This window comes from Ranitomeya imitator, chromosome 4 (assembly GCF_032444005.1).
Source record: "Ranitomeya imitator isolate aRanImi1 chromosome 4, aRanImi1.pri, whole genome shotgun sequence".
Classification (NCBI taxonomy): domain Eukaryota; kingdom Metazoa; phylum Chordata; class Amphibia; order Anura; family Dendrobatidae; genus Ranitomeya; species Ranitomeya imitator.
Window position 1 is genome coordinate 30,255,175 of NC_091285.1, and position 27,670 is coordinate 30,282,844.

The window sequence follows — 27,670 nt, forward strand, 5'->3', positions numbered from 1 at the left end:
GAGGCTAGACACTATGGTTTCACAATGGTTACTGGTACTGAAACCGGTACCAAGACCAAGAAGGGCAGGTAACCACATACGACTACCGAAAGAACAGGAAATTTACTGGATCCATACACTTCAAACTTTAGATCCTGAAGGCCTAAATAGGGAAATCGATTGGTTAACCCAATAATTTCTCTTGGTTTCATTAGACACGTTGACATCTCTCCATTCGCCCTATGGCCTCATTCGATAAGCCAAATTGTCTTTATTTATTAATTCACTATTTTTCCCCTTTTTTGGAGGTCCTTCTCTAGTTTCCGCTCCCATCCTTGGAGGGATTCATCATAGTTCAAACCCTAAATTTTCTTCAACTCTGATAACTCCCCCCTTAATACACCTCCAATATTCCTCAATCTTCACAATCTCTATTCCTCTCCCTTTCTCCCCCCCCTCTCATTAAGACCCCTCACCCTAGTTTATCGTCCTTTATTACCCAGTCCTTCTCTTCTCCCCCTCCAGTAGACACATCACACCTTATTTACATATACCCTCCATGTCCAAACACCACACTATCATACCCTGCCACCACCCCTTCCTTCCTCCTTATGCTTTCCTCTTCTCCCCTTCTACAACTCATAGACACGTGATTCACGTTGCTACGACGAACATCCATCACTAACGTAATGTTCCCCCATCACGCCTCTTCCTTGCAACACAACGCATTCGTAGGCGTCCCTTGTTACCATGACGATGCCCACAACTACGCACTTCTGGTCCACGGGCTCCCCCTGGCTACCTTGACAACCATTTTCTGCCACGTCACCACCAATGCGTCTCTGAACCTGAGGGACACCCCCTCCCCACAATGACATACGTCCTATCCGGTAAATACACCGCCAACTTCTTCCCCAGCGACATTGTGAACAAGACCCAGGATGGGTCAAAACGTTATATCCTCTGTCGTATTACTCCCTGCACAACAAGGGTGTATATTTTCACGTCTGCAAATAAAGTGTGCTCTGATTTACTTTACACCAGTAAGGGAAGGTATTTAAAGCTGCACCCGAAAGGTGATAGGAGAGACAAACAGACTAAATGAAAAACACCTGTTATCCAAAACCAACAAAAACAAACATAACAGAACTAAGCAACCAAAGAAAAAGTGTATGGGTTGTGGATCAGTGGAAAGAGACGCCAACCATAGAACATAGGATCAAGTGTTCAAATCCAGAAGCATGACAACCGGGTCTTATATAACACCCCATGATGCCAATCACAGTAATGCCAGTATCCAACATGGCTGCGGCATTACCGTGTATGGCTAGCAATGCCCACATATTCATTGGCTGTCCAACAGGCGCCAAACGTGAGGTGGGCACTCGAGCTCCTGCTTGATCGAGTAACAAGCGTATCCGAGCACCCCAACACTCGTTCATCACTGGTGATGAATTTCTCTTGCAGAATGGATCAATCATTGAACCAGTGGTGCTGCCATTGCTCCAAAGTGTTCCAGGAGCCACTTTTGGATATGACAATTCCAGGCTACATATGGCACATGTGCAGCGCCCCAGGGTCCTGGTCGTTGCAGTAATATCATTCTTCCACCAGGGGGGAGTGATGTTACGTCTGAAGGCAATAAAGGAGATCACTTTACCAGGTATCACAAACCATGCAACACACTTCACACTCCAGTCCACCAGGAGGAGCTATGCCCGCTATTTATTAGGGCACTCTTCACAATGAGGTAAAACTGGTGGTCTGAATAGGAAGTTAGTCAGAAGCTGGCTTGGCTTCGCTCAGTGAGTTCCTGTCAGGCAGACAGAGAGCAAGGAGGAACATCGAGCAGTTGCCGACAGAGTGGTCCCTGACAGGGGTGGGATCCTGTCAGAGGCCTTGACAGAAGGCCATGGAGCTGCGCCTGCCCTACGTGCAGCAGCATCATAAGAAAGGGCATGAACAGCGAATTGTATTGTAGAGGATGAGAAACGAAGTCATAGCAAAAGGAGAGGAAACCAGAAGGAGTTCTGCCTCCTTCTGAGGCGCAGGATCCGGTAGCCGGAACACCGAGGGAGCAACAGTCTCTATGCCTTGCTGCAGAGACCGGCAGGACAGCTAATTCCACGTTACCTGCCCGACCTATACCCAGGAGGCACGGTGGCAACTTGTGGGGGTTGGGGCGTGCTAGAGTCCCTGTAAAAAGCCTCAGGCCATCAGTCATACGGGTTGTTCCTATCCATCTGGGGGACAGAGAGAAAGACATAACATCTAGAACACCAACAACAGTTGTGAGGACCTTATGAGAAGCTTAGCAGTAAGGTACTACAACATCCCGGCGCTAGAGGAAGGCTACTGATTTCCACCAGGATAAGAGGACTCGGGATTTGCCTTCAGACTGGCCGGACTCTGCCTGCCCTGTGATCTGTGCTCTGGGTTGTGGATGCTGAAGCCTTCAGTAAAAAGGTAAAGAGACTGCACCCTTGTGTCTTCGTTCTTCACTGCGCCTCACACCATCCACCATCTACACTCTGGGAAGCCCTGGGGACATACTTCACCTGTGGGAAGGTATACCATCCAGCTGCCATAATATCACCCCAGTGGACCCCTAAGCAGCGTCGGTCACCCTGACCGAATACCACAGGTGGCGTCACAAACATTATCCCTTTAAAGACCTTTCCCCCTTTTATCAACGGACCGAGTACCCCACTGCCCTACGGGGGCGATTCATATGCTACAGTGATCAACCTGCCTGGCCTAACTGTTCTACCATGTCCTGTAGCATCTCCAAAATTGTTTCCCATCGAGCACATCTGGGACCTCATTGGTCAGTGATTACACAGGGAGCTGCCAGCAGTGGATCTTGATGATTTGCCCATTTCTCAGATGATCATTAATAACCTCACTGATAGCATCCAAGGCTGTAAATGCGGTGAGTTTTGCACGTGACGGTCATACTCCAGACTGAATAAATCGAGAAGTTTGTACATTTCGTGTCCAATTTTTCATTACTGCAGATCAGTCACGTGTCTATCCATCCTGTGATTTCCATAATTTCGCAACTTTTTCTTCTCGGTGTTGCGATTTAATTGCTGAGAAGCGTTTATATATTTATTTACAGTATAAATGAAAACCTCAATACGGGCAGTATTATGTTTCCATCCAGCTAGACGCTCATCTATCCAAAATACCCATCTATTAATCAGTGGTGGGATTGACTGCACAGACCATGTCTCTAACTGGAGGACCTGAGAAGTCCATGCATTATACAGTCAGCCATTTGACTTGAGTTGGAACAATGTAATGCCTCATTTTTCCTGTGGGGGAGCTGCAGGGACATAACACAGTTGCTGCCAAATTTCCCTATAGATCACAGCTGATCGCTGGAAGTTCCATCAGATGTTTTCTAAACAGGAACATCTTGTTCTGAAATCAGTGTCCAGCGTGGGAGCTCTGCGCTTGTGAACTTCCTCATACATCCTGTTAATCATTTTCTTTCCCATTTACGACATGTGGTATTGCGTAATTTGGGCTGAATGAAAATCTCTGCATGTGTTATGACAGCCCTGTAGTCCTGCCATGGGAGTGATAGAAGTAAGTTCAGTCTTACTGCTCATGCTCACTACGGGGGGAGTGGATCTCAGCTATAACCAGAGGTGAGTCAGATGATTGACCAAGTTGGGGGCTCAAGAAGTTCTAGAAAGTCCTGTAAGTTGTAAGACTTGTCTGACAATGTCGAGATATGGAACCTTATTAGATCCTTGGATCCCTGCCATAACCTAAAATTGGGACTAGAGCAAGGCTATAAGAGGTGCTCTTGGTGTCACTTATGGTGGGAACAATGGGTTGGAGAGGTAAAGATCTAACATATCCCAACAGGAGACTTCGGGGAACAGTCGAGCTATCCGCATACTTTAGGCGCACCCAACGTTTCCTGGTCTAAAGGCCCTGTTTGCAGTAGACCAACTTTGGCCAAACCTGAAAATATTGACGACAGTCTAATGCAGTGATTTTCAACCAGTGTTCCGCGGCACACTAGTGTGCCGCGACACATGGTCGGGTGTGCCGCGGGGAACGTTCCCCAAACTATGGTGCCCCCTCCGGTTCGCTTGCTTGCCTGAGACAAGCGAGTCCCTTCCTTCAGTGCCCCTGACAACCGCTGAGACCGCCGCTGGCACTTCCGCATCAGGAAAGCGCCAGTAGCGGCTGACGTCACAGTCTGACTTTGTCTTCGGTGCTGCAGCTCTGCCTCTTTCCCTGTTCAGCGGTCACGTGGGACCGCTGAATAGTGGAAGAACTGCAGCACCGAAGACCAGCTGTCCGGGAGAAGGAGCCGGACGCCGGGAGCAGGTAAGTATAGCATATTTACCTGTCCCCGTTCCAGCCGCCGGGCGCCGCTCCGTCTTCCCGGCGTCTATCCGCTCTGACTGTGCAGGTCAGAGGGCGCGATGACGCATATAGTGTGCGCGCCGCCCTCTGCCTGATCAGTCAGTGCGGAGAGACGCCGGGACCGGACGCCGGGAGCTGCAAGGAAGAGATGTGAGTATGGCATTTTTTTTTTACTGCAGCAGCAGCGGCACAGATATGTGGAGCATCTATGGGGAAATATGAACGGTGCAGAGCACTATATGGCAGAGCTATGGGGAAATATGAATGGTGCAGAGCACTATATGGGGCACAGCTATGGGGAAATATGAACGGTGCAGAGCACTATATGGCACAGCTATGGGGCAATAATGAACAGTGCAGAGCACTATATGGCAGAGCTATGGAGCAATATGAACGGTGCAGAGCACTATATGGCACAGCTATGGTTCAATAATGAACGGTGCAGAGCACTATATGGCACAGCTATGGTTCAATAATGAACGGTGCATAGCACTATATGGCACAGCTATGGGGCAATAATGAACAGTGCAGAGCACTATATGGCACAGCTATGGGGCAATAATGAACAGTGCAGAGCACTATATGGCACAGCTATGGGGCAATAATGAATGGTGCAGAGCTCTATATGGGGCACAGCTATGGGGCAATAATGAACGGTGCAGAGCACTATATGGCACAGCTATGGGGCAATAATGAACAGTGCAGAGCACTATATGGCAGAGCTATGGGGCAATATGAACGGTGCAGAGCACTATATGGCACAGCTATGGGGCAATAATGAATGGTGCAGAGCACTATATGGCACAGCTATGGGGAAATATCAACGGTGCAGAGCACTATATGGGGCACAGCTATGGGGCAATAATGAACAGTGCAGAACACTATATGGCACAGCTATGGGGCAATAATGAACAGTGCAGAGCACTATATGGCACAGCTATGGGGAAATATGAACGGTGCAGAGCACTATATGGCACAGCTATGGGGAAATATGAACGGTGCAGAGCACTATATGGGGCAATAATGAACAGTGCAGAGCACTATATGGCACAGCTATGGGGCAATAATGAACGGTGCAGAGCACTATATGGCACAGCTATGGGGCAATAATGAACAGTGCAGAGCACTATATGGCACAGCTATGGGGAAATATGAACGGTGCAGAGCACAATATGGGGCACAGCTATAGGGCAATAATGAACGGTGCAGAGCACTATATGGCACAGCTATGGGGCAATAATGAACAGTGCAGAGCACTATATGGCACAGCTATGGTGAAATATGAACGGTACAGAGCACTATATGGCACAGCTATGGGGCAATAATGAACGGTGCAGAGCACTATATGGCACAGATATGGGGCAATAATGAACGGTGCAGAGCACTATATGGCACAGCTATGGGACAATAATGAACAGTGCAGAGCACTATATGGCACAGTTATGGGGCAAAAATGAACAGTGCAGAGCACTATATGGCACAGCTATGGGACAATAATGAACGGTGCAGAGCACTATATGGGGCACAGCTATGGGACAATAATGAACAGTGCAGAGCACTATATGGCACAGCTATGGGACAATAATGAACGGTGCAGAGTACTATATGGCACAGCTATGGGGCAAAAATGAACAGTGCACAGCTTTATATGGAGCATCTATGGGGCAATAATGAACAATGCAGAGCACTATATGGCACAGCTATGGGACAATAATGAACCGTGCAGAGCACTATATGGCACAGCTATGGGGAAATATGAACGGTGCAGAGCACTATGGCAGAGCTATGGGGAAATATGAACGGTGCAGAGCACTATATGGCACAGCTATGGGGAAATATGAACGGTGCAAAGCACTATATGGCAGAGCTATGGGGCAATAATGAACAGTGCAGAGCACTATATGGCACAGCTATGGGGAAATATGAACGGTGCAAAGCACTATATGGCAGAGCTATGGGGCAATAATGAACAGTGCAGAGCACTATATGGCACAGCTATGGGGAAATATGAACGGTGCAAAGCACTATATGGCAGAGCTATGGGGAAATATGAACGGTGCAGAGCACTATATGGCACAGCTATGGGGCAATAATGAACGGTGCAGAGCACTATATGGCAGAGCTATGGGGAAATATGAACAGTGCAGAGCACTATATGGCATAGCTATCGGGCAATAATGAACGGTGCAGAGCACTATATGGCACATCTATGTGGCAATAATGAACGGTGCAGAGCACTATATGGCACAGCTATGGGGCAATAATGAACGGTGCAGAGCACTATATGGCACAGCTATGGGGCAATAATGAACAGTGCAGGGCACTATATGGCACAGCTATGGGGCAATAATGAATGGTGCAGAGCACTATATGGCAGAGCTATGGGGAAATATGAACGGTGCAGAGCACTATATGGCATAGCTATGGGGCAATAATGAATGGTGCAGAGCACTATATGGCACAGCTATGGGGCAATAATGAACGGTGCAGAGCACTATATGGCACAGCTATGGGGCAATAATGAACAGTGCAGAGCACTAAATGGCACAGCTATGGGGCAATAATGAACAGTGCAGAGCACTATATGGCACAGCTATGGGGCAATAATGAACGGTGCAGAGCACTATATGGCACAGCTATGGGGCAATAATGAACGGTGCAGAGCACTATATGGCACAGCTATGGGGCAAGAATGAACAGTGCAGAGCACTATATGGCACAGCTATAGGGCAATATGAACGGTGCAGAGCACTATATGGCACAGCTATGGGGCAATAGTGAACAGTGCAGAGCACTATATGGCACAGCTATGGGGCAAGAATGAACGGTGCAGAGCACTATATGGCACAGCTATGGGGCAATAATGAACGGTGCAGAGCACTATATGGCACAGCTATGGGACAATAATGAACGGTGCAGAGCACTATATGGCACAGCTATGGGGCAAGAATGAACGGTGCAGAGCACTATATGGCACAGCTATGGGGCAATAATGAACGGTGCAGAGCACTATATGGCACAGCTATGGGACAATAATGAACGGTGCAGAGCACTATATGGCACAGCTATGAGGCAAGAATGAACGGTGCAGAGCACTATGTGGCACAGCTATGGGGCAATAATGAACGGTGCAGAGCACTATATGGCACAGCTATGGGACAATAATGAACGGTGCAGAGCACTATATGGCACAGCTATGGGGCAAGAATGAACGGTGCAGAGCACTATATGGCACAGCTATGGGGCAATAATGAATAGTGCAGAGCACTATATGGCACAGCTATGGGGCAATATGAACGGTGCAGAGCACTATATGGCACAGCTATGGGGCAAGAATGAACAGTGCAGAGCACTATATGGCACAGCTATGGGGCAATATGAACGGTGCAGAGCACTATATGGCACAGCTATGGGGCAATAATGAACAGTGCAGAGCACTATATGGCACAGCTATGGGGCAATAATGAATGGTGCAGAGCACTATATGGCACAGCTATGGGGCAAGAATGAACGGTGCAGAGCACTATATGGCACAGCTATGGGACAATAATGAACGGTGCAGAGCAATATATGGCACAGCTATGGGGCAATAATGAATGGTGCAGAGCACTATTTGGCACAGCTATGGGGCAATAATGAACGGCGCAGAGCACTATATGGCACAGTTATGGGGCAATAATGAACATGCAGAGCACTATATGGCACAGCTATGGGGCAATAATGAACGGTGCAGAGCACTATATGGCACAGCTATGGGGCAATAATGAACGGTGCAGAGCACTATATGGCACAGCTATGGGGCAATAATGAACATGCAGAGCACTATATGGCACAGCTATGGGGCAATAATGAACGGCGCAGAGCACTATATGGCACAGCTATGGGGCAATAATGAACGGTGCAGAGCACTATATGGCACAGCTATGGGACAATAATGAACGGTGCAGAGCACTATGTGGCACAGCTATGGGGCAAGAATGAACGGTGCAGAGCACTATATGGCACAGTTATAGGGCAATAATGAACGGTGCAGAGCACTATATGGCACAGCTATGGGGCAATAATGAATGGTGCAGAGCATTATATGGCACAGCTATGGGGCAATAATGAATGGTGCAGAGCATTATGTGGCACAGCTATGGGGCAATAATGAATGGTGCAGAGCACTATATGGCACAGCTATGGGGCAATAATGAACATGCAGAGCACTATATGGCACAACTATGGGGCAATAATGAATGGTGCAGAGCACTATATGGCACAGCTATGGGGCAATAATGAATGGTGCAGAGCACTATATGGCACAGCTATGGGGCAATAATGAACGGTGCAGAGCATTATATGGCACAGCTATGGGGCAATAATGAATGGTGCAGAGCACTATATGGCACAGCTATGGGGCAATAATGAACATGCAGAGCACTATATGGCACAACTATGGGGCAATAATGAATGGTGCAGAGCACTATATGGCACAGCTATGGGGCAATAATGAATGGTGCAGAGCACTATATGGCACAGCTATGGGGCAATAATGAACAGTGCAGAGCACTATATGGCACAGCTATGGGGCAATAATGAACATGCAGAGCACTATATGGCACAGCTATGGGGCAATAATGAATGGTGCAGAGCACTATATGGCACAGCTATGGGGCAATAATGAACATGCAGAGCACTATATGGCACAACTATGGGGCAATAATGAATGGTGCAGAGCACTATATGGCACAGCTATGGGACAATAATGAACGGTGCAGAGCACTATATGGCACAGCTATGGGGCAATAATGAATGGTGCAGAGCACTATATGGCACAGCTATGGGGCAATAATGAATGGTGCAGAGCACTATATGGCACAGCTATGGGGAAATAATGAATGGTGCAGAGCACTATATGGCACAGCTATGGGGCAAGAATGATCTACGGTATTTTTATTTTTGAAATTCACCGGTAAATGCTGCATTTCCACCCTAGGCTTATACTCGAGTCAATACGTTTTCCCAGTTTTTTGTGGCAAAGTTAGGGGGGTCGGCTTATACTCGGGTATATACGGTATCTATGTCTGTGACTTTGTCTCTGGAGACTGTCAGACTGTTGTGAGAATGTGAGTCTGACGACTGTCACTGTGAAGCCTTAGCCAAGGGGGCAGGTGAGGCAGCTCAGCTGGATGAAAGACTGGTCTGAGGGAACATATCATGATATGGGGGGGAATGCGGATGTGTTTCAGGACATTAAGGGGGCACAACAAATCAGGACAGTATGGGGGGCACAAATCTGGACATTATGTTATGGGGGCACAGATCTGGACAGTATGGGCCGTACTAAAGTTTGCTGATCTTCCTTTGGACAGTTTTTGGTTATCTGTTGCCAAGGAGTTCCCCATTCTGGCCAACAAACCTATTTTGACATTGCTGCCATTTTCGACCACATATCTATGTGAGCTGGGCTTCTCAAGCTTGACTGCGATAAAAACTAAAAACAGGGAGAGACTGAGAACTGTTGAGGAAGAGCTTCGTGTGTGTCTTTCCACCATTCCTGCTAGGATATCCCTTTTGTGTTTATCGAAACAGGCCCAGGTTTCACACTGAGTGAGTATAAATACATTTAGAATCTATATTATTAACTATATGTATAATATGTACTGTTTTAGTGTCATTTTGTGTCATTTTGGTTGGTGGTGTGCCCCGGGATTTTTTAAGTATAAAAAGTGTGCCGCGGCTCAAAAAAGGTTGAAAATCACTGGTCTAATGTGTATAGGGGCTTCTCAACAGATGAGAAGGAATGAGCACGTTGGATTTCCGACTGTCGATCTTTTGGTTCTTCAGAAGATAAGCTGCCCCCAGAGGCGTCCAACAGCAGCTCCCTCTGAGCCAAGCATTGTGCATGGAGAACCTGCAAGACATAGTTAATTATCATTCAGTTTATTATTTACATTTCACAATCTGTATTACAAAAAATGGCTTTTTTCATAAAAAAAACCCACATGTATTTAATGTGCAAAGGTCATTGTGAAAATAGGAGGAGGTGAGCTGCGACATCACTTATTGTGATTGGTAGATCCTGTGTTATTAGCTGTGTATCTGGTATGCGTCTGTCCTGGATCCGTGCTTTGCTTCCCTCACCTTGATCCGCTAAACTCTGTGGTGCTGTACCTCGAGCTTTGCAAATCCATGCTCCCATGTGATCATCTACCTGGGCCTATATAAGTCCTGTGTCGTGGTATTAAGTCTTCAGTGTTTCTAAGACTCGGAGTTGTCCTATTCACCTTGACTTGCTCTGCTGCTGTCTGTGATTTTCTGGAAATCTCCTGCCTCCCTGCGGTTTCTAGCATCCCAGCTGCCTGTCTGCAGTCTCCTGGACATCTCCTACCTGCCTGAGTTTTCCAGCATCCCAGCTGCCTGTCTGCAGTCTCCTGGATATCTCCCAGCTGTCAGTCTGCAGTTTCCTGGACATCTTCTGCCTGCACGCGGTTTCCAGCATCCCAGCAGCCTGTCTGCTGTCTCCTGGACATCAGCTGCCTTCCTGCGGATTCCAGCATCCTAGCTGTGTGTCCACAGTCTCCTGGACATTTCCTGCCTGGCTGAGGTTTCCAGTATCCCAGCAGCCTGTCTGCAGTCTCCTGCCTGGCTGTGGTTTACAGAATACCAGTAGCCTGTCTGCAGTCTCCTGGACATCTCCTGCCAGCCTGAGGTTTCCAGCATCCTAGCTGTGTGTCCGCAGTCTCCTGGACATTTCCTGCCTGGCTGAGGTTTCCAGCATCCCAGCTGCCTGTCTGCAGTCTCCTGGACATTTCCTGCCTGGCTGCGGTTTCCAGAATACCAGTAGCCTGTCTGCAGTCTCCTGGACATCTCCTGCCAGCCTGAGGTTTCCAGCATCCCAGCTGCCTGTCTGCCGTCTCCTGGACGTCTCCTGCCTGCGATTTCCAGCATCCCAGCAGCGAGGCCGCAGTTTCCTAGTCATCTCCTGCCAGCCTGCGGTTTCCAGCATCCCAACAGCCTGTCTGCAGTCTCCTGGACGTCACCTGTCTGCCTGCAGTTTCCAGCATCCTAGCTGCGTGTCCGCAGTATCCTAGACATCTGCTGCCTGCCTGCCTGCAGTTTCCAGTATCTCGGCTGCCTCTCTGCAGTCACCTGGATGTCATCTGCCTGCCTGCGGTTTCCAGCATCCCAGCTGCCTGTCCGCAGTCTCCCGAACATCTCCTGCCTGGCTGTGGTTTCCTGCATTCCAGCTGTGTAATATAAATGACATTATAAAGATACATTATAAAATTAATCAGAACAGAAATTTCAGTCTGATGATAAAAGAATGAATTTGCTTTAAAAACATGAAAATTTTTCTTAGTTCTTTAGATGCGGCAGAGGCAAGCTATGTAATATTATGATCATGTGGAACCAGTCAAACATGTGGAGTGTGCAGAATTAGCTGAAACGATGCAAATTAGGAGTTTTTTTTAAGCGTTAACTTGAATTTCCTGCTTACCAGCATGAAAGAAATAAAGCCTGTTTTGTAAATGTGGAAAGTGAGGCCCCTCCTCCGGTCTTTATAGTCATCCCCTGTCGTGCTGTGCATCTGCTGCCCTTCTCTTCCCAATCCCAACCAGTGGTTTACACAGGACTGCACACACACAGGTTTGTATAGTTATATGGGGGACTTCTTGCGGTCGGTGGGATTCTACGAGGAAATTGCCCTTTCAATATGGGATCTAGTGACTGCCCCAGTTCACAGGATGTCACATGGCTGCATCCTTGTCACTGCATCAGATCCGCTGGGCTGGCAATTCTGAGGATGCAAAGTGCAGGCAGATGCAGCAGAGTGGAGTTTGTGCTATGAGAGTATGACGGTAAATGACCACGTTATCTGTGAACGTATAATCAATATTTGTATCACACATTCACCTCTGCTTCTTCTGCACGTCTCCTCCTGATATTGAAAAGTGATATCTATGGTCTTGCATGGGACTGCAGGTTATAACCCTATTATATTACATTTACATGGATGATATGATACAAATATTTGTATCACATTTTCACTTCTGCCATGTTTGCATGTTACATCCTGATACTGCAATGTGTTGTCTGCGGTCTTACATGGGACTGCAGGATCGTAAATCTACCGTATTATATTTACATGGATTATAAAACACAGATAGATGACAATTACAAATTCCGTTCATGTTATTAAAATATCTCGTACTGAAGTTGTAATGTGCTCTCCATGGCCTTACATAGGACTGCAGGAGGCAATCATATCATAATATGTTTGTCATATAATCCATGTAAATATATTATGGTAGGTTTCATTCCTGCAGTCCTATGTAAGAACACAGGAAGCCCACTGCAATGTCGGGATCGGAATATTTTAGTAAAGTACAGATGTAGCAGAACTGAATTTGTAATTTTCATCTAGCCTTTGGCATAAAATCATCCATGTAAATATAATATGGTAAGTTTATGTTTTGCAGCCCTATGCAAGACCACATTCTGGAATATGTTTTTGCCTTAAAACTATTTGTATCCTATAATCTATGCAATGATAATATGTCAATTTACTTCTGGCAGTTCCATGTAAGACCACAGAAAGCACATTACAATATCAGAATGAGAATTATTTTTTAAACACACAGATGTAGCATAAATTAATATGTGATGTAAGCCTATCATATTATCTACTTGTATAAAATAATCCATGAAATTATAATAGGTTTACATCCTGCAGTCCTACGTAAAACCACAGACCGCACACTGCGGTATCAGAATGAGACATGTGCGTGACGTGCAGATGTAACACAAATTAATTTGTGATATAACTATTTGCATCACATAATCCATGTAAATATTAGGCCGGCGTCACACACAGCGTAAAACAATACGGTCCGTATATTACGGCCGTAATACGCTGAAAAGTCCCCCAAAAAATGGTCCGTTGCTCCTCCGTAGGCAGGCTGTGTCAGCGTTTTTTGCGCATGGCATCCTCCGTATGTAATCCGTATGGCATCCGTACTGCGTGGTTTTCTCGCAGGCTTGCAAAACCAACATACCGCTATAGAAGTGATCCATGTGTCCCAAAAAGAAAAGAATATATATATATATATATATATATATATATATATATATATGTCAGTAGACACATATATGTATATATATTAATACTTATTCCAGCGCTATACAGCTTGAAAGCCGGTAATTCAATTACCGGCTTTTTCTTTCTCCTTCATAAAACCCGACATGATTTGAGACATGGTTTACATACAGTAAACCATGTCTTCTCTCCATTTTTTTTGCAGATTCCACACTACTAATGTCAGTAGTGTGTATCTGCAAAATTTGGCCGTTCTAGCTCTTAAAATAAAGGGTTAACTGGCGGAAAAAATTGGCGTGGGCTCCCGCGCAATTTTCTCCGCCAGAGTAGTAAAGCCAGTGACTGAGGGCAGATATTAATAGCCTGGAGAGGGTCCACGGTTATTGGCCCCCCCCCTGGCTAAAAATATCTGCCCCCAGCCACCCCAGAACAGGCACATCTGGAAGATGCGCCTATTCTGGCACTTGGCCACTCTCTTCCCATTCCCGTGTAGCGGTGGGATATGGGGTAATGAAGGGTTAATGCCACCTTGCTATTGTAAGGTGACATTAAGCCTAATTAATAATGGAGAGGCGTCAATTATGACACCTATCCATTATTAATCCAATTGTAGTGAAGGGTTAAATAAAACACAAACACATTCTTTAAAATTATTTTAATGAAATAAAAACAATGGTTGTTGTAGTATTTTATTCAACGCCCAATCCAGTCACTGAAGACCCTCGTTCTGTGAGTAAAGAAACATAATAAACCAACAATATATTTACCCTCCGCAGATCTGTAACGTCCAACGATGTAAATCCTTCTGAAGGGGTTAAAACATTTTGCAGCAAGGAGCTGTGCTAATGCAGGCTGCTCCTCGCTGCAAAACCCCAGGGAATGAGGCTAAAAATAGATCAATGATCTATATTTAGCATCATTTGCGGTGAGGCGCCCTCTGCTGGCTGTTCATAGATCGTGGGAAATTACCTAGAAAGCTCCCTGGCTCCCTGGCTTTCTAGGTAACTTCCCACGATCTATGAACAGCCAGCAGAGGGCGCCTCACCGCAAATGATGCTAAATATAGATCATTGATCTATTTTTAGCCTCATTCCCTGGGGTTTTGCAGCGAGGAGCAGCCTGCATTAGCACAGCTCCTTGCTGCAAAATGTTTTAACCCCTTCAGAAGGATTTACATCGTTGGACGTTACAGATCTGCGGAGGGTAAATATATTGTTGGTTTATTATGTTTCTTTACTCACAGAACGAGGGTCTTCAGTGACTGGATTGGGCGTTGAATAAAATACTACAACAACCATTGTTTTTATTTCATTAAAATAATTTTAAAGAATGTGTTTGTGTTTTATTTAACCCTTCACTACAATTGGATTAATAATGGATAGGTGTCATAATTGACGCCTCTCCATTATTAATTAGGCTTAATGTCACCTTACAATAGCAAGGTGGCATTAACCCTTCATTACCCCATATCCCACCACTACACGGGAATGGGAAGAGAGTGGCCAAGTGCCAGAATAGGCGCATCTTCCAGATGTGCCTTTTCTGGGGTGGCTGGGGGCAGATATTTTTAGCCAGGGGGGGGGCAATAACCGTGGACCCTCTCCAGGCTATTAATATCTGCCCACAGTCACTGGCTTTACTACTCTGGCGGAGAAAATTGCGCGGGAGCCCACGCCAATTTTTTCCGCCAGTTAACCCTTTATTTTAAGAGCTAGAACGGCCAAATTTTGCAGATACACACTACTGACATTAGTAGTGTGGAATCTGCAAAAAAAATGGAGAGAAGACATGGTTTACTGTATGTAAACCATGTCTCAAATCATGTCGGGTTTTAGGAAGGAGAAAGAAAAAGCCGGTAATTGAATTACCGGCTTTCAAGCTGTCTAGCGCTGGAATAAATATTAATATATATACATATATGTGTCTCACTGACATATATATATATATATACCTATTCTATGTGTACACATTTATTCTACCTATTCTACTGTAAGCTGTCAGTGTGATTTTACTGTACACCGCACTGAATTACCGGCTTTTCTCTCTAACAGCGCTGCGTATTTCTCGCAAGTCACACTGCTTGTCCGTGTGTAATCCGTATTTTTCACGCTTCCATAGACTTTCATTGGCGTATTTCTTGCGCAGTACGGTGACAAACGCAGCATGCTGCGATTTTGTACGGCCGTAGAAAGCCGTATAATACTGATCAGTAAAATACGGCAAATAGGAGCAGGGGCATAGAGAATAATTGTGCCGTATTTTTTGCGAGTTTTACGGACGTAGATTCTGCGCTCTTACGTCCGTAAAACTCGCATGTGTGACGGCGGCCTTAATATGGTGGGTTGACGTCCTGCAGTCCTATGTAAGAACACAGGCAGCATACTGCAATATAAGGATGGGACATGTCAGTAATATAAGGTGGCTGTATAAAATGAGCTCAATCTAGTGGTGGCTTGAGAAAGTGAGCTTCCCCTAGTGATGTCTGCAGGAAGTGGAAAGTACGGTAGTTGCATGCTTTATGGCAGTATCACCAGTGGCAGCCACCACTAGAGGGAGCTCACACTCTGCAGCCACCACTAGAGGGAGCTCACACTCTGCAGCCACCACTAGAGGGAGCTCACACTCTGCAGTCACCACTAGAGGGAGCTCACACTCTGCCGCCACCACTAGAGGGAGCTCACACTCTGCAGCCACCACTAGAGGGAGCTCACACTCTGCAGCCACCACTAGAGGGAGCTCACACTCTGCAGCCACCACTAGAGGGAGCTCACACTCTGCCGCCACCACTAGAGGGAGCTCACACTCTGCCGCCACCACTAGAGGGAGCTCACACTCTGCAGCCACCACTAGAGGGAGCTCACACTCTGCAGCCACCACTAGAGGGAGCTCACACTCTGCAGCCACCACTAGAGGGAGCTCACACTCTGCAGCCACCACTAGAGGGAGCTCACACTCTGCAGTCACCACTAGAGGGAGCTCACACTCTGCAGCCACCACTAGAGGGAGCTCACACTCTGCAGCCACCACTAGAGGGAGCTCACACTCTGCAGTCACCACTAGAGGGAGCTCACACTCTGCCGCCACCACTAGAGGGAGCTCACACTTTGCAGCCACCACTAGGGGGAGCTCACACTCTGCAGCCACCACTAGAGGGAGCTCACACTCTGCAGCCACCACTAGAGGGAGCTCACACTCTGCAGCCACCACTAGAGGGAGCTCACACTCTGCAGCCACCACTAGAGGGAGCTCACACTCTGCAGCCACCACTAGAGGGAGCTCACACTCTGCAGCCACCACTAGAGGGAGCTCACACTCTGCAGCCACCACTAGAGGGAGCTCACTTCACACAGCCACCACTAGGGGGAGGACACTTCACATACTTATTAGGAGCTTTTATTCTAACGTGTTCAATAATTTGTGTCTATTCAGTTACCGATATGTCTGAAGGAAATTCACAGATTATCGCCAAACCGATCAAGTTGATTGCTGCAGCTTGTAACAACATGGGAATTGGCTATAAAGGACACTTACCGTGGGATCTACCGTAAGTAGTACTGAACATATGGGCTAACGTACCAGATCTATACTCTAGGACAGTGGTCACCAAACTGTGGAAATGCAACTCCCAGCATGCCGTGAGAATAAATTAAAATGGTTTCCTAATTGGCTGTTTTTGGAAATGTCAATGCCAATTTGGGATTTGTCACTGTAAAAGTTTTTTTTTGGGGGGAAATGTTATTAATATTGAGTTGGAAGGGGGTCATCTTTTGGAAACCCTTTAAGAAAATAATTGAAGGTGCCATGGAAGTGGCACAGATCAGTACATGGTGTAGTGGCCGAAAATGGTACTGCAATTTTTCTCCTATGTAAGAGCTTGCAGTACCATTTATGGCCACTATGTGAACCACAGCCCCTCCAATCACTGGATCACTGGGGCCACCAGGACTCGAATCGTCATGGATTTGATATTCATGACCGATCCTAAGAAGAAACCATCAATATTCCATTCTTTTTCCCAGGTAGGAGAAGGGTGGATCCAGTGGATTCTAGAACAAATGCACCCTTGGGTGATTACCTGGTCCTACATCTTAGAAAGGATGTAGAAGCCAGAAAGATGAGCTATAGTGGGCAGCAAAATAAGTGGTTCTTAGTCCAATGGCCGCCATCATGCTAAACTTCAAGGACCAGGTGGTGGCACACTGATCGAGAGCGGCTCCTGGCCATGTGTAATTGGGGCACCACGATTGTCCTTGTGGCCCCTGTCTGAGCAAGGCTTTATTATAGGAAATCCTAAGTAACCTTCCTTGTTTTTGCAGGAAAGAATTCCAGTATCTGTTAGACACGATAACGACAGTAAAGCAGCCAGGTAAGATGTCGAATTATACTGTACTGGATATAGGGGTGGAGTTAACAAAAACCAGTGTCTTCCCAGTAATCCTGAGCTGAGAACAGGGAGCAAAGTGGGACCACCCTAGTCTAATGGATGGGGATAGTAAAAAATGTAGCGTGGAAAAAACTTAAAGGGATTATCTGGGTCACTTCTGCGTCGGGGGGTGAGCGGTGCCGAAACCTGACTAGAGACGTGCATGATCAACAGAATAGATCATACACGAGAATCGCAAGGTGACTGTTTTTGGGCTCTGTATGGTGGTATCATTCATTGAATCATTGGAAATGATAAGATTATTCTCTCTTTCCTTTTTGTTTTTGGAAGGCGGAAAATAATAACGCCATCATTTCCAGTTCTGCATACTGAGCGGTGTTTCATAATACTGCCATATAGTTCTCAATAATAATACTAACATGTATACGGCTCTGTGTGTAAGAGAATCTAAACAGGCAAACTATATATACTGGAGTTGCCGTCTTCTCTATCTTCTCTCTGCATCTAAGGGTACAAATTGGCCATGAGAAGGTCTAAGGGTCTGGACAAATTTATGTCTATGACCCTCTAAACCCTTGTATAGTATGCAGAAGATTTGGTCTTAGATAAAGGGGTTGTCCAACCCTATTTTTTTTTTTATTCTGAAAACCGGGCCCTTTGTGGTCTAACAATTAAAAAAATACTCCACTTTTGATCCTCCATAGCGTTACCTGGGTCCCCTTACAGTCTTTTTGCCTCATCTTTCAGCAGGAAGAGATGATTGCAGCTGTGACCAATGCAGTGTCACATGTTTACCGTGACAGAGAGGAGCCAGAAGACCACAGCGTCTGATTTCTCCTGCTCCTGCACTGATTAGAAGCACTTCACCTTCATATTAAACGGTGCAGGTTTCTTTTAGCAGTGCAGGGGTTAATCTACTCAGTTGAGAGCTCCTGGAAGCTTTCCTGCATTAAGGCTCTCAGCTGTTCACTGTTAGCCACTCCCATCTCCTATATAATCTGGACCCTGGCAAGCACTCATTGTCAGAACTAGCTTATTGCGGCATGGCTGGAGGTTGTTGGTGGTTGTTATTTCAGAAGGCAATTTGGTAGATTTATTTGCGTCATAGGGCAAAGATTGTTAAGGAGTCGATATTGACTTTTAGGTGGCACAAGAATTCTAATCCTCTTCCTTTCTGAAGAGACAATTTTCATATTTAATTTTTCACAGAAGGATTGCATAGCCTATAAGTCTCTTTACACTGGCATGTCAAATATGTCACTCTCCACATGGAAATGCATCACCCCTTAGACCCCAGACAGACATTTTTTTCATGCAGCCAAATCAGATCTCATGCTTTGCACAGAGGAGGGGCAACACCCCGAAACACGTTTTTGGAAATTGAGATTGTGGTTTGGCTTTTATCCTAAGTCATGTGGTAAGCTTGTTAAAGGGTCGATAATGACTTTTAGGTAGTACTAGATTTCTCATACTCTTCCTTTATAAAGAGACAATTTGCATATTTAATTTCCCACAAGAGCATTGCATGACCAATAAGTCTCCTTACATTGGCACTTTTCACATGAAGAAAAGTTATCCCTTAGACTCTTGTTCCTTCCCTCTCCCCATTTTTCAGGATAATCCAGGACAATTTACTCTTTTGATTTATTAATCTGTTATTCTTTCTTTGTTACAGGAAAGAAAAATCTTATTATTTGGGGCCGACGTTCATTTGAGGCCTTCGATGAGAAACTATTGCCTTTGGCAAACACCATCATTGTGCTTCTTACCAGGCAGCTCAGGTATGTGGCGGCCTCGGATTGTATGAGGCTGGAGAGTGGCATTTTCCTAGTGAATTTTCTATGAAAACAAATTTTCCTAATTTTTTTCATGCATAAATGGAACAATTGCATATAATGGTGATAATGGTATAATGCGCCCATATTAAACCATCCAGGACCGAGAATCTAGATTTAATCGAGTGCTCTTTAAATCCAGAAAAACTGATATTTATTACTCAAAACCCTTTTTTATTTTCATGTCATCCTCATGTTTTCTGCAATTGTGCAATTTACATGCTTTTATGGAGGAGAAAATTTCTTATTTTGCTTTTTATTGTACCGTTTTACTTCTAGCGATTTACCAGAATTCGCTCATTACATCTGCCGCGATGGAGAAGAGATTGTGCAGCTTGTGTCCAGTCCATCTCTCTATGATGAAGTGGAAACTATATGGGTGCTGGGAGGAGTGGAGTGTTATAAGGTAAGTGCAGTGGAAATGGTCACTAGTGGGAGCTGTTGTTTAATACAAGAGCACGACGTGTGTATAGAGATAGAAAAATGTAAAGTGACACCCGGGACGAAAGCTGGAAATCCGATCCTATCCTCCAAAATTAAAAGTGGTGAAGTACTCTACTTTTAGAGATTCTTGGAGGTCTATATGCCGGCCTCACCAGAAGCCACAAAACATGGTCAGGTCACAGGTTGTGACCATTTCCATCATTAACGTTACCACTGCATTCCCATACCTCTGTCAACCGCTTAGATGCCAGGGTCAGCATAGACTGAAGCATCCGAGGGATGATGTCATGTCCATCATTCTTCTGAATTCCCTCCCTCTGTCAACCACTTAGATGTCAAAGTCAGCATAGACCGCAGCATATTTATCTCATGTCCATCATTAACTTGACCACTGAATTGCTGTCCCTCTGTTAACCATTTAGATTCCAAGGTTAAGATAGACCGCAGCATCTGAGGGGTGATGTCATGTCAATCATTCATGTGATCATTGCACCCCCTCCCTCTGTCAACCACTTAGATGCCAGGGTCAAAATCGAACGCAGCATATTAAGAGTTGTGTCACGTCCATTATTAACATGACCACTGCATTCCCTTCCCTCTGTCAACCACTTAGATGTCAGGGTCTGCATAGACTGTAACATCTGAGGGGTGATGAACTGTCCATCATTTATGTGACCCCCTTCATCCTCCTCCCTCTGTCAACCATTTAGGTGCTAGGGTGCACATAGACTGAAGCATCTAAGGGGTGATGTCATATCCATCATTCACATGACCAAAGTATCCCTCTCCCTCTGTCAACCATTTACATGTCAGGGTCTGCAAAGACTGCGGCATCTGAGGGGTGATGTACTGTCCATCATTTATGTGACCCCCTTCATCCCTCTCCCTCTGTCAACCACTTAGATTCCAGGATCTGTATAGACTGTGGCATCTGAGGGATGATGTGCTGTCAATCATTTCTGTGACCTCCATCATCCCTCTCCCTCTGTCAACCACCTAGATACCAGGATTTGCATAGACGGCGGCATCTAAGGGGTGATGCGCTGTCAATCATTTATGTGACCCCCATCATCCCTCTCCCTCTGTCAACCACTTAGATGCCATGGTGAATATAGACTGCAGCATCTAAAGGGTGATGTCATGTCCATCAGTCACATGACCACAGCATCCCTCTCCTTCTGTCAACCACTTAGATGCCAGGATCAGCATAGACTCCTGCATTTAAGGGGAAAAAACGCTGTGCCATCTTGAACATCCATGGCATACCCACTGGATATACCATAAATCTTTGATGGATGCCGGTGCCACCTCTGGGAATATTTTCTTCAACGTTAATCGTGAAAAGGACTCGGTTGCAAGTGTGGCGCCCCAGGGTCCTGGTCGTCACAGTAGCATTGCTTTCCTCCCGGGGAGAGTGATGTCATGCTTGAAGGCAAGAGATAACTGTAACCAGGTACCACAAACATGCAACACATTCACACTCCAGGCCACCAGGGGAAGCTTTTGATTCTATTTACTAGGTGACTCCCAATATATATATATATGGTAGTTTTTGGAGGGAAAGTCAGTTCAGTTCCAGGAAGGTCCAGTCAGTTCCTGTCAGAGAGACAGAGGGGAAGGAAGCAGAAAGATGTGCTAAAGAGGGAGATTGCCAGAAGGGAGCTTGTTGAGGAACATCAGCTGAGGCGGAGCTGGTACGACAGGAGAATAGCTGAGCAAACGTGGGGGTCTGCAGCTCATGGCAGAAAGAGGAAATTGAGAAGGAAAGAACATCGTTCAGTCAGTCCTTGCCAGGAAACAGACTGGATCAGTCTGAGGCAGAAGAGGGTTTACGGAGCTGTGTAGCCGCAGTGCAGCAGTTCCCGGAAAGAGAAGTACAGAAAGCTGAATACATTGCAGTGAACATGCAGGAGAGCAAAGCACAGGAGAGGATACCAGGGGGAGACCAGCCCGGAGCAGGCTGCCTCCTTCTGAGGCGCAGAAACCGGTGGCCGGAACACCAAGGTATTCATCATCGTCTCCAAGCCTGGCTCCAGAGACCGGCAGGACAGCTGAACTGCACGTTACCTGTCCGCCTTAGTGCCCAGGAGGCACGGTGACACCCTTAGAGGCTGGGGCATGCTGGAGTCCCTATAAAGCGACTCAAGTCACCAGTCATACGGGTCATGTCCTATCCTATATAAGGGACAGAGAGAACTATAGAATAGAATACCTGTGAGGACCTTATTTGAAGTCATAGGCAGTAAGGAACTACAACACCACGGCGCTAGAGAAAGGCTTTGATTTTCACCTGGGTAAGGGGACTCCTAACTTGCCTCCAAGCCGGCCAGACCCTGCCTGCCCTGTGATCTGGTGCCCTGGACTGTGGCTGCCTGAAGACTTCAGGAAACAAGGTAAAGAGACTGCAAACCTGTGTCCTAATTCTTTACTGTGCCATTCACCATCTTCCATCTACACATCGGGAAGCCCTGGGGATACACTTCACCTGTGGGAAGGTATACCATCTAGCTTCCGTAATATCACCCCAGAGGACCCCTTAAAGCAGCGTCGGTCCCCACTGACCGAATACCACAGGTGGCGTCATGAACACAAACTTTATCCCCTTAAAGACCTTTCCCATTTAACGTTGATGCCCAGGTCCATGGACCGGGTCGCAGCCACCGTGACATCCCCCTCTGAACACAGGACCTGGTACCGAGTACCCCACTGCCCTGTGGGCGCGTCACAACCAGCGCGTAAAGTTTTCTATTGCAATCATATTTCTGTTTTAATGGCGGTATCTCATAGATCACTATCACACCATCTGATAAGTACATATTATTGCCTCTCTTTGCAGAAAATGATGAAACACTCTTGGTGTAACCATATCTACTTCACACACATCATGGCAGATTTTCCATGTGATGTTTTCTTTCCAGAATTTGACAAGAACATCTTCAAATTAAAAGAGAAGTAAGTAAAGTATGAAAACGACTCCATTTACAGGGGTTGTCCATGTCATTTGCTAAAAGTCTACAGTCTCCTGAATCCTCACAGCATAAGCACTGATGAGAGTCGGCGATCACGTGACCGCAAGTATGCGATTTTCATACTTTGTATCATATTCCAACTAGACGTGAGCGGCCTTGCTCAATCAGGAAGGCAGGCATGGTAACAAACCATCTCTGCCTTCTCTTTGGCTCTCTGAAAGCCGATTCCCTGCTGCTGCTGACTCTGAAATGTTATAAATCATTTAAATCCGCATTGCAGAGTGGATCGGCCCAAAATTTTAAACCGTTAAAGGGATTGTCCAGGCTTGGGGCTCACTGCTGTCACTCTATCTGACAGCAGACTTGTGAATCCTCACAGCACGCACAATTCACAAGGTCAGGATTCTCCGGTGATGGAAGCGGGTAGTCATGTGAATTCAAGTATACGATTTTCATACTCCTGGCCACATTCCAACTAGACGTGCACGTCTAGTCGGCAGGTGACGACACGTATGCAAATGGCATACTTGCACCGGAGATCCCTGACAGCGCGCACTGTGCGTGCTGTGAGGATCCACGAGTTTGCAGTCACCTACATTGACTGCACACTTGAACCCCAAGCCTGGACAACCCTTTTAAGCGATCCACAAGTACTTAAACAATAAAATCCTGCGGCCACCACTAGAGGGAACTTACTATATAGTGGTTATACACTGATGTTAATGCAGTTACTTCTTTTTTACTTTTTTCTTTCAGATATCCCGGAATTCCATCTGGAATTCAGGAAGAAAAAGGAGTAAAATACATATTTCGAGTGTATGAAAGAGATCAAGCCTGAAAAGTGAGTGATATCAATATCACTCATTGAGTAAATGTCTCAGACATCCCAGGATTTTCCAGCATTATCTTTTTGCCATCAAGTTTATTTTTTACAATTCAGTCTTTTTTGTTATTTTGTGAGAATCTAGTGATGGAAATCAGCGTCTTCCATCCAAAAATCAGGATAGTTTTTATAGTTTAGGATTTTCATGAAATAAACAGGTTTTGGAATCCCAAGTTTTTCTTACATTTTTTTTTTTGGGGGGGGGGGAGGGAAATATGATACAGCTTTAAAAGGTTGAAAATTATAATTTTTCTCAGCATGAAATCCACTGGTCTGATGAAATCCAGATTTTTCCAGTGAATGGCCATCCATATAATACTTGCTCGGTTTATCAAAGCGGGAACCACTGTTTGAATAGGATCTTTGCTCAGGCTAATGGCGAGAGTCCGAATGAGAAAGCCTCCCCTGTAAAGTCTGTACACCCCAATCGGTCACATGAGGAGGGTAGTTCTGATTATACATAGTAACATAGTAACATAGTTAGTAAGGCCGAAAAAAGACATTTGTCCATCCAGTTCAGCCTATATTCCATCATAATAAATCCCCAGATCTACGTCCTTCTACAGAACCTAATAATTGTATGATACAATATTGTTCTGCTCCAGGAAGACATCCAGGCCTCTCTTGAACCCCTCGACTGAGTTCGCCATCACCACCTCCTCAGGCAAGCAATTCCAGATTCTCACTGCCCTAACAGTAAAGAATCCTCTTCTATGTTGGTGGAAAAACCTTCTCTCCTCCAGACGCAAAGAATGCCCCCTTGTGCCCGTCACCTTCCTTGGTATAAACAGATCCTCAGCGAGATATTTGTATTGTCCCCTTATATACTTATACATGGTTATTAGATCGCCCCTCAGTCGTCTTTTTTCTAGACTAAATAATCCTAATTTCGCTAATCTATCTGGGTATTGTAGTTCTCCCATCCCCTTTATTAATTTTGTTGCCCTCCTTTGTACTCTCTCTAGTTCCATTATATCCTTCCTGAGCACCGGTGCCCAAAACTGGACACAGTACTCCATGTGCGGTCTAACTAGGGATTTGTACAGAGGCAGTATAATGCTCTCATCATGTGTATCCAGACCTCTTTTAATGCACCCCATGATCCTGTTTGCCTTGGCAGCTGCTGCCTGGCACTGGCTGCTCCAGGTAAGTTTATCATTAACTAGGATCCCCAAGTCCTTCTCCCTGTCAGATTTACCCAGTGGTTTCCCATTCAGTGTGTAATGGTGACATTGATTCCTTCTTCCCATGTGTATAACCTTACATTTATCATTGTTAAACCTCATCTGCCACCTTTCAGCCCAAGTTTCCAACTTATCCAGATCCATCTGTAGCAGAATACTATCTTCTCTTGTATTAACTGCTTTACATAGTTTTGTATCATCTGCAAATATCGATATTTTACTGTGTAAACCTTCTACCAGATCATTAATGAATATGTTGAAGAGAACAGGTCCCAATACTGACCCCTGCGGTACCCCACTGGTCACAGCGACCCAGTTAGAGACTATACCATTTATAACCACCCTCTGCTTTCTATCACTAAGCCAGTTACTAACCCATTTACACACATTTTCCCCCAGACCGAGCATTCTCATTTTGTGTACCAACCTCTTGTGCGGCACGGTATCAAACGCTTTGGAAAAATCGAGATATACCACGTCCAATGACTCACCGTGGTCCAGTCTATAGCTTACCTCTTCATAAAAACTGATTAGATTGGTTTGACAGGAGCGATTTCTCATAAACCCATGCTGATATGGAGTTAAACAGTTATTCTCATTGAGATAATCCAGAATAACATCCCTCAGAAACCCTTCAAATATTTTACCAACAATAGAGGTTAGACTTACTGGCCTATAATTTCCAGGTTCACTATTAGAGCCCTTTTTGAATATTGGCACCACATTTGCTATGCGCCAGTCCTGCGGAACAGACCCTGTCGCTATAGAGTCCCTAAAAATAAGAAATAATGGTTTATCTATTACATTACTTAGTTCTCTTAGTACTCGTGGGTGTATGCCATCCGGACCCGGAGATTTATCTATTTTAATCTTATTTAGCCGGTTTCGCACCTCTTCTTGGGTTAGATTGGTGACCCTTAATATAGGGTCTTCATTGTTTCTTGGGATTTCACCTAGCATTTCATTTTCCACCGTGAATACCGTGGAGAAGAAGGTGTTTAATATGTTAGCTTTTTCCTCGTCATCTACAACCATTCTTTCCTCACTATTTTTTAAGGGGCCTACATTTTCAGTTTTTATTCTTTTACTATTGATATAGTTGAAGAACAGTTTGGGATTAGTTTTACTCTCCTTAGCAATGTGCTTCTCTGTTTCCTTTTTGGCAGCTTTAATTAGTTTTTTAGATAAAGTATTTTTCTCCCTATAGTTTTTTAGAGCTTCAATGGTGCCATCCTGCTTTAGTAGTGCAAATGCTTTCTTTTTACTGTTAATTGCCTGTCTTACTTCTTTGTCTTACAGTCCCTTTACATCTGAAAAGATGGTTGATTGTATCATTTTCATGAAAATAATGAGGTGGATTGTTTTAATCTGTGACAGCATTCATAAGAACTTGGCCTTCAAGTGGAGAAATTGGGAGAGATTTTACCACTACAATTACCCATCTTTTCCTTTACAACCTAAAACACCTTCGTACACAATATTGTTTATTGGTAATTTGCTAACTAAATGCAAAGTTAAATAATTTTCTAACTAGTCTTCATTAAAACTTTTCTTCCATTTTGCTGCTGCTGAGTGTCTGTAAGTCCTTTATCTGCCTGAGTGTTCTGCAAAAATGTTAGAAATCCTCAGGGGCTCCTGTTCCAGGTTCTGATGGCTCTCTCTGCTATCAGTTCCCTTCTCTCAGTGTTAGAGATAGCAGCACGGAGGAGTTGGGGGATGTAATCAGGTTTGTAATGGACAGGGGAGATAATATTTGGTTAATAAAATACAGTTTAGGAACTTTGCTGATACATTAAAGGAAGTAAAGAAACCTCTACCTTAATATACAGAGTTCCAGTATATATTTCTAGGAGACACACAAATAAATCACATCCAGCCTATATTACTGGGAGGGATACATAGAACTCACATCCAGCCTATATTACTGGGAGGGATACATAGAACTCACATCCAGCCTATATTACTGGGAGAGACACACAGAGCTCACATCCAGCCTTTATTACTGGGAGGGATACATAGAACTCACATCCAGCCTATATTACTGGGAGGGATACATAGAACTCACATCCAGCCTATATTACTGGGAGAGACACATAGAACTCACATCCAGCCTATATTACTGGGAGAGACACATAGAACTCACATCCAGCCTATATTACTGGGAGAGACACATAGAACTCACATCTAGCCTATATTACTGAGAGAGACACACAGAGCTCACATCCAGCCTATATTACTGGAGAGACACACAGAGCTCACATCCAGCCTATATTACTGGAGAGACACACAGAGCTCACATCCAGCCTATATTACTGGAGAGACACACAGAACTCACATCCAGCCTATATTACTGGGAGAGACACACAGAGCTCTGTTATGAACTGGTGATTCAGAAACACAATGGACCTGGTGGTTAAGAGCACACAAAGTGACCTGATAGTTACTAATAACATAGGACGAGCTCTGAGACGTGGGAACTCTGCTGACCGCAATCCCTAATCCTATCACACCACACTAGAGG

General features: G+C 45.3%; 1 protein-coding gene across 2 annotated transcripts; it reads left to right on the plus strand.

Annotated features, from left to right (window-relative positions):
- Positions 1 to 3,516: 3,516 nt before the first annotated feature.
- Positions 3,517 to 26,710, plus strand: LOC138675338 (dihydrofolate reductase-like). 2 transcript variants are annotated; one of them, XM_069763454.1, is made up of 8 exons: positions 3,517 to 3,635; positions 16,880 to 16,994; positions 17,767 to 17,816; positions 19,510 to 19,615; positions 19,949 to 20,075; positions 22,950 to 23,065; positions 23,839 to 23,923; positions 26,449 to 26,710. In XM_069763454.1, exons 2-7 carry the CDS (start codon positions 16,888 to 16,890, stop codon positions 23,918 to 23,920), a joined length of 588 nt encoding a protein of 195 aa, XP_069619555.1. In that variant the 5' UTR covers positions 3,517 to 3,635; positions 16,880 to 16,887; the 3' UTR covers positions 23,921 to 23,923; positions 26,449 to 26,710. The 2 variants fall into 2 exon arrangements, with proteins under 2 accessions (XP_069619555.1, XP_069619554.1); XM_069763453.1 differs by lacking the exon at positions 3,517 to 3,635 and adding an exon at positions 10,479 to 12,000.
- The last annotated feature ends 960 nt before the right edge of the window (positions 26,711 to 27,670 follow it).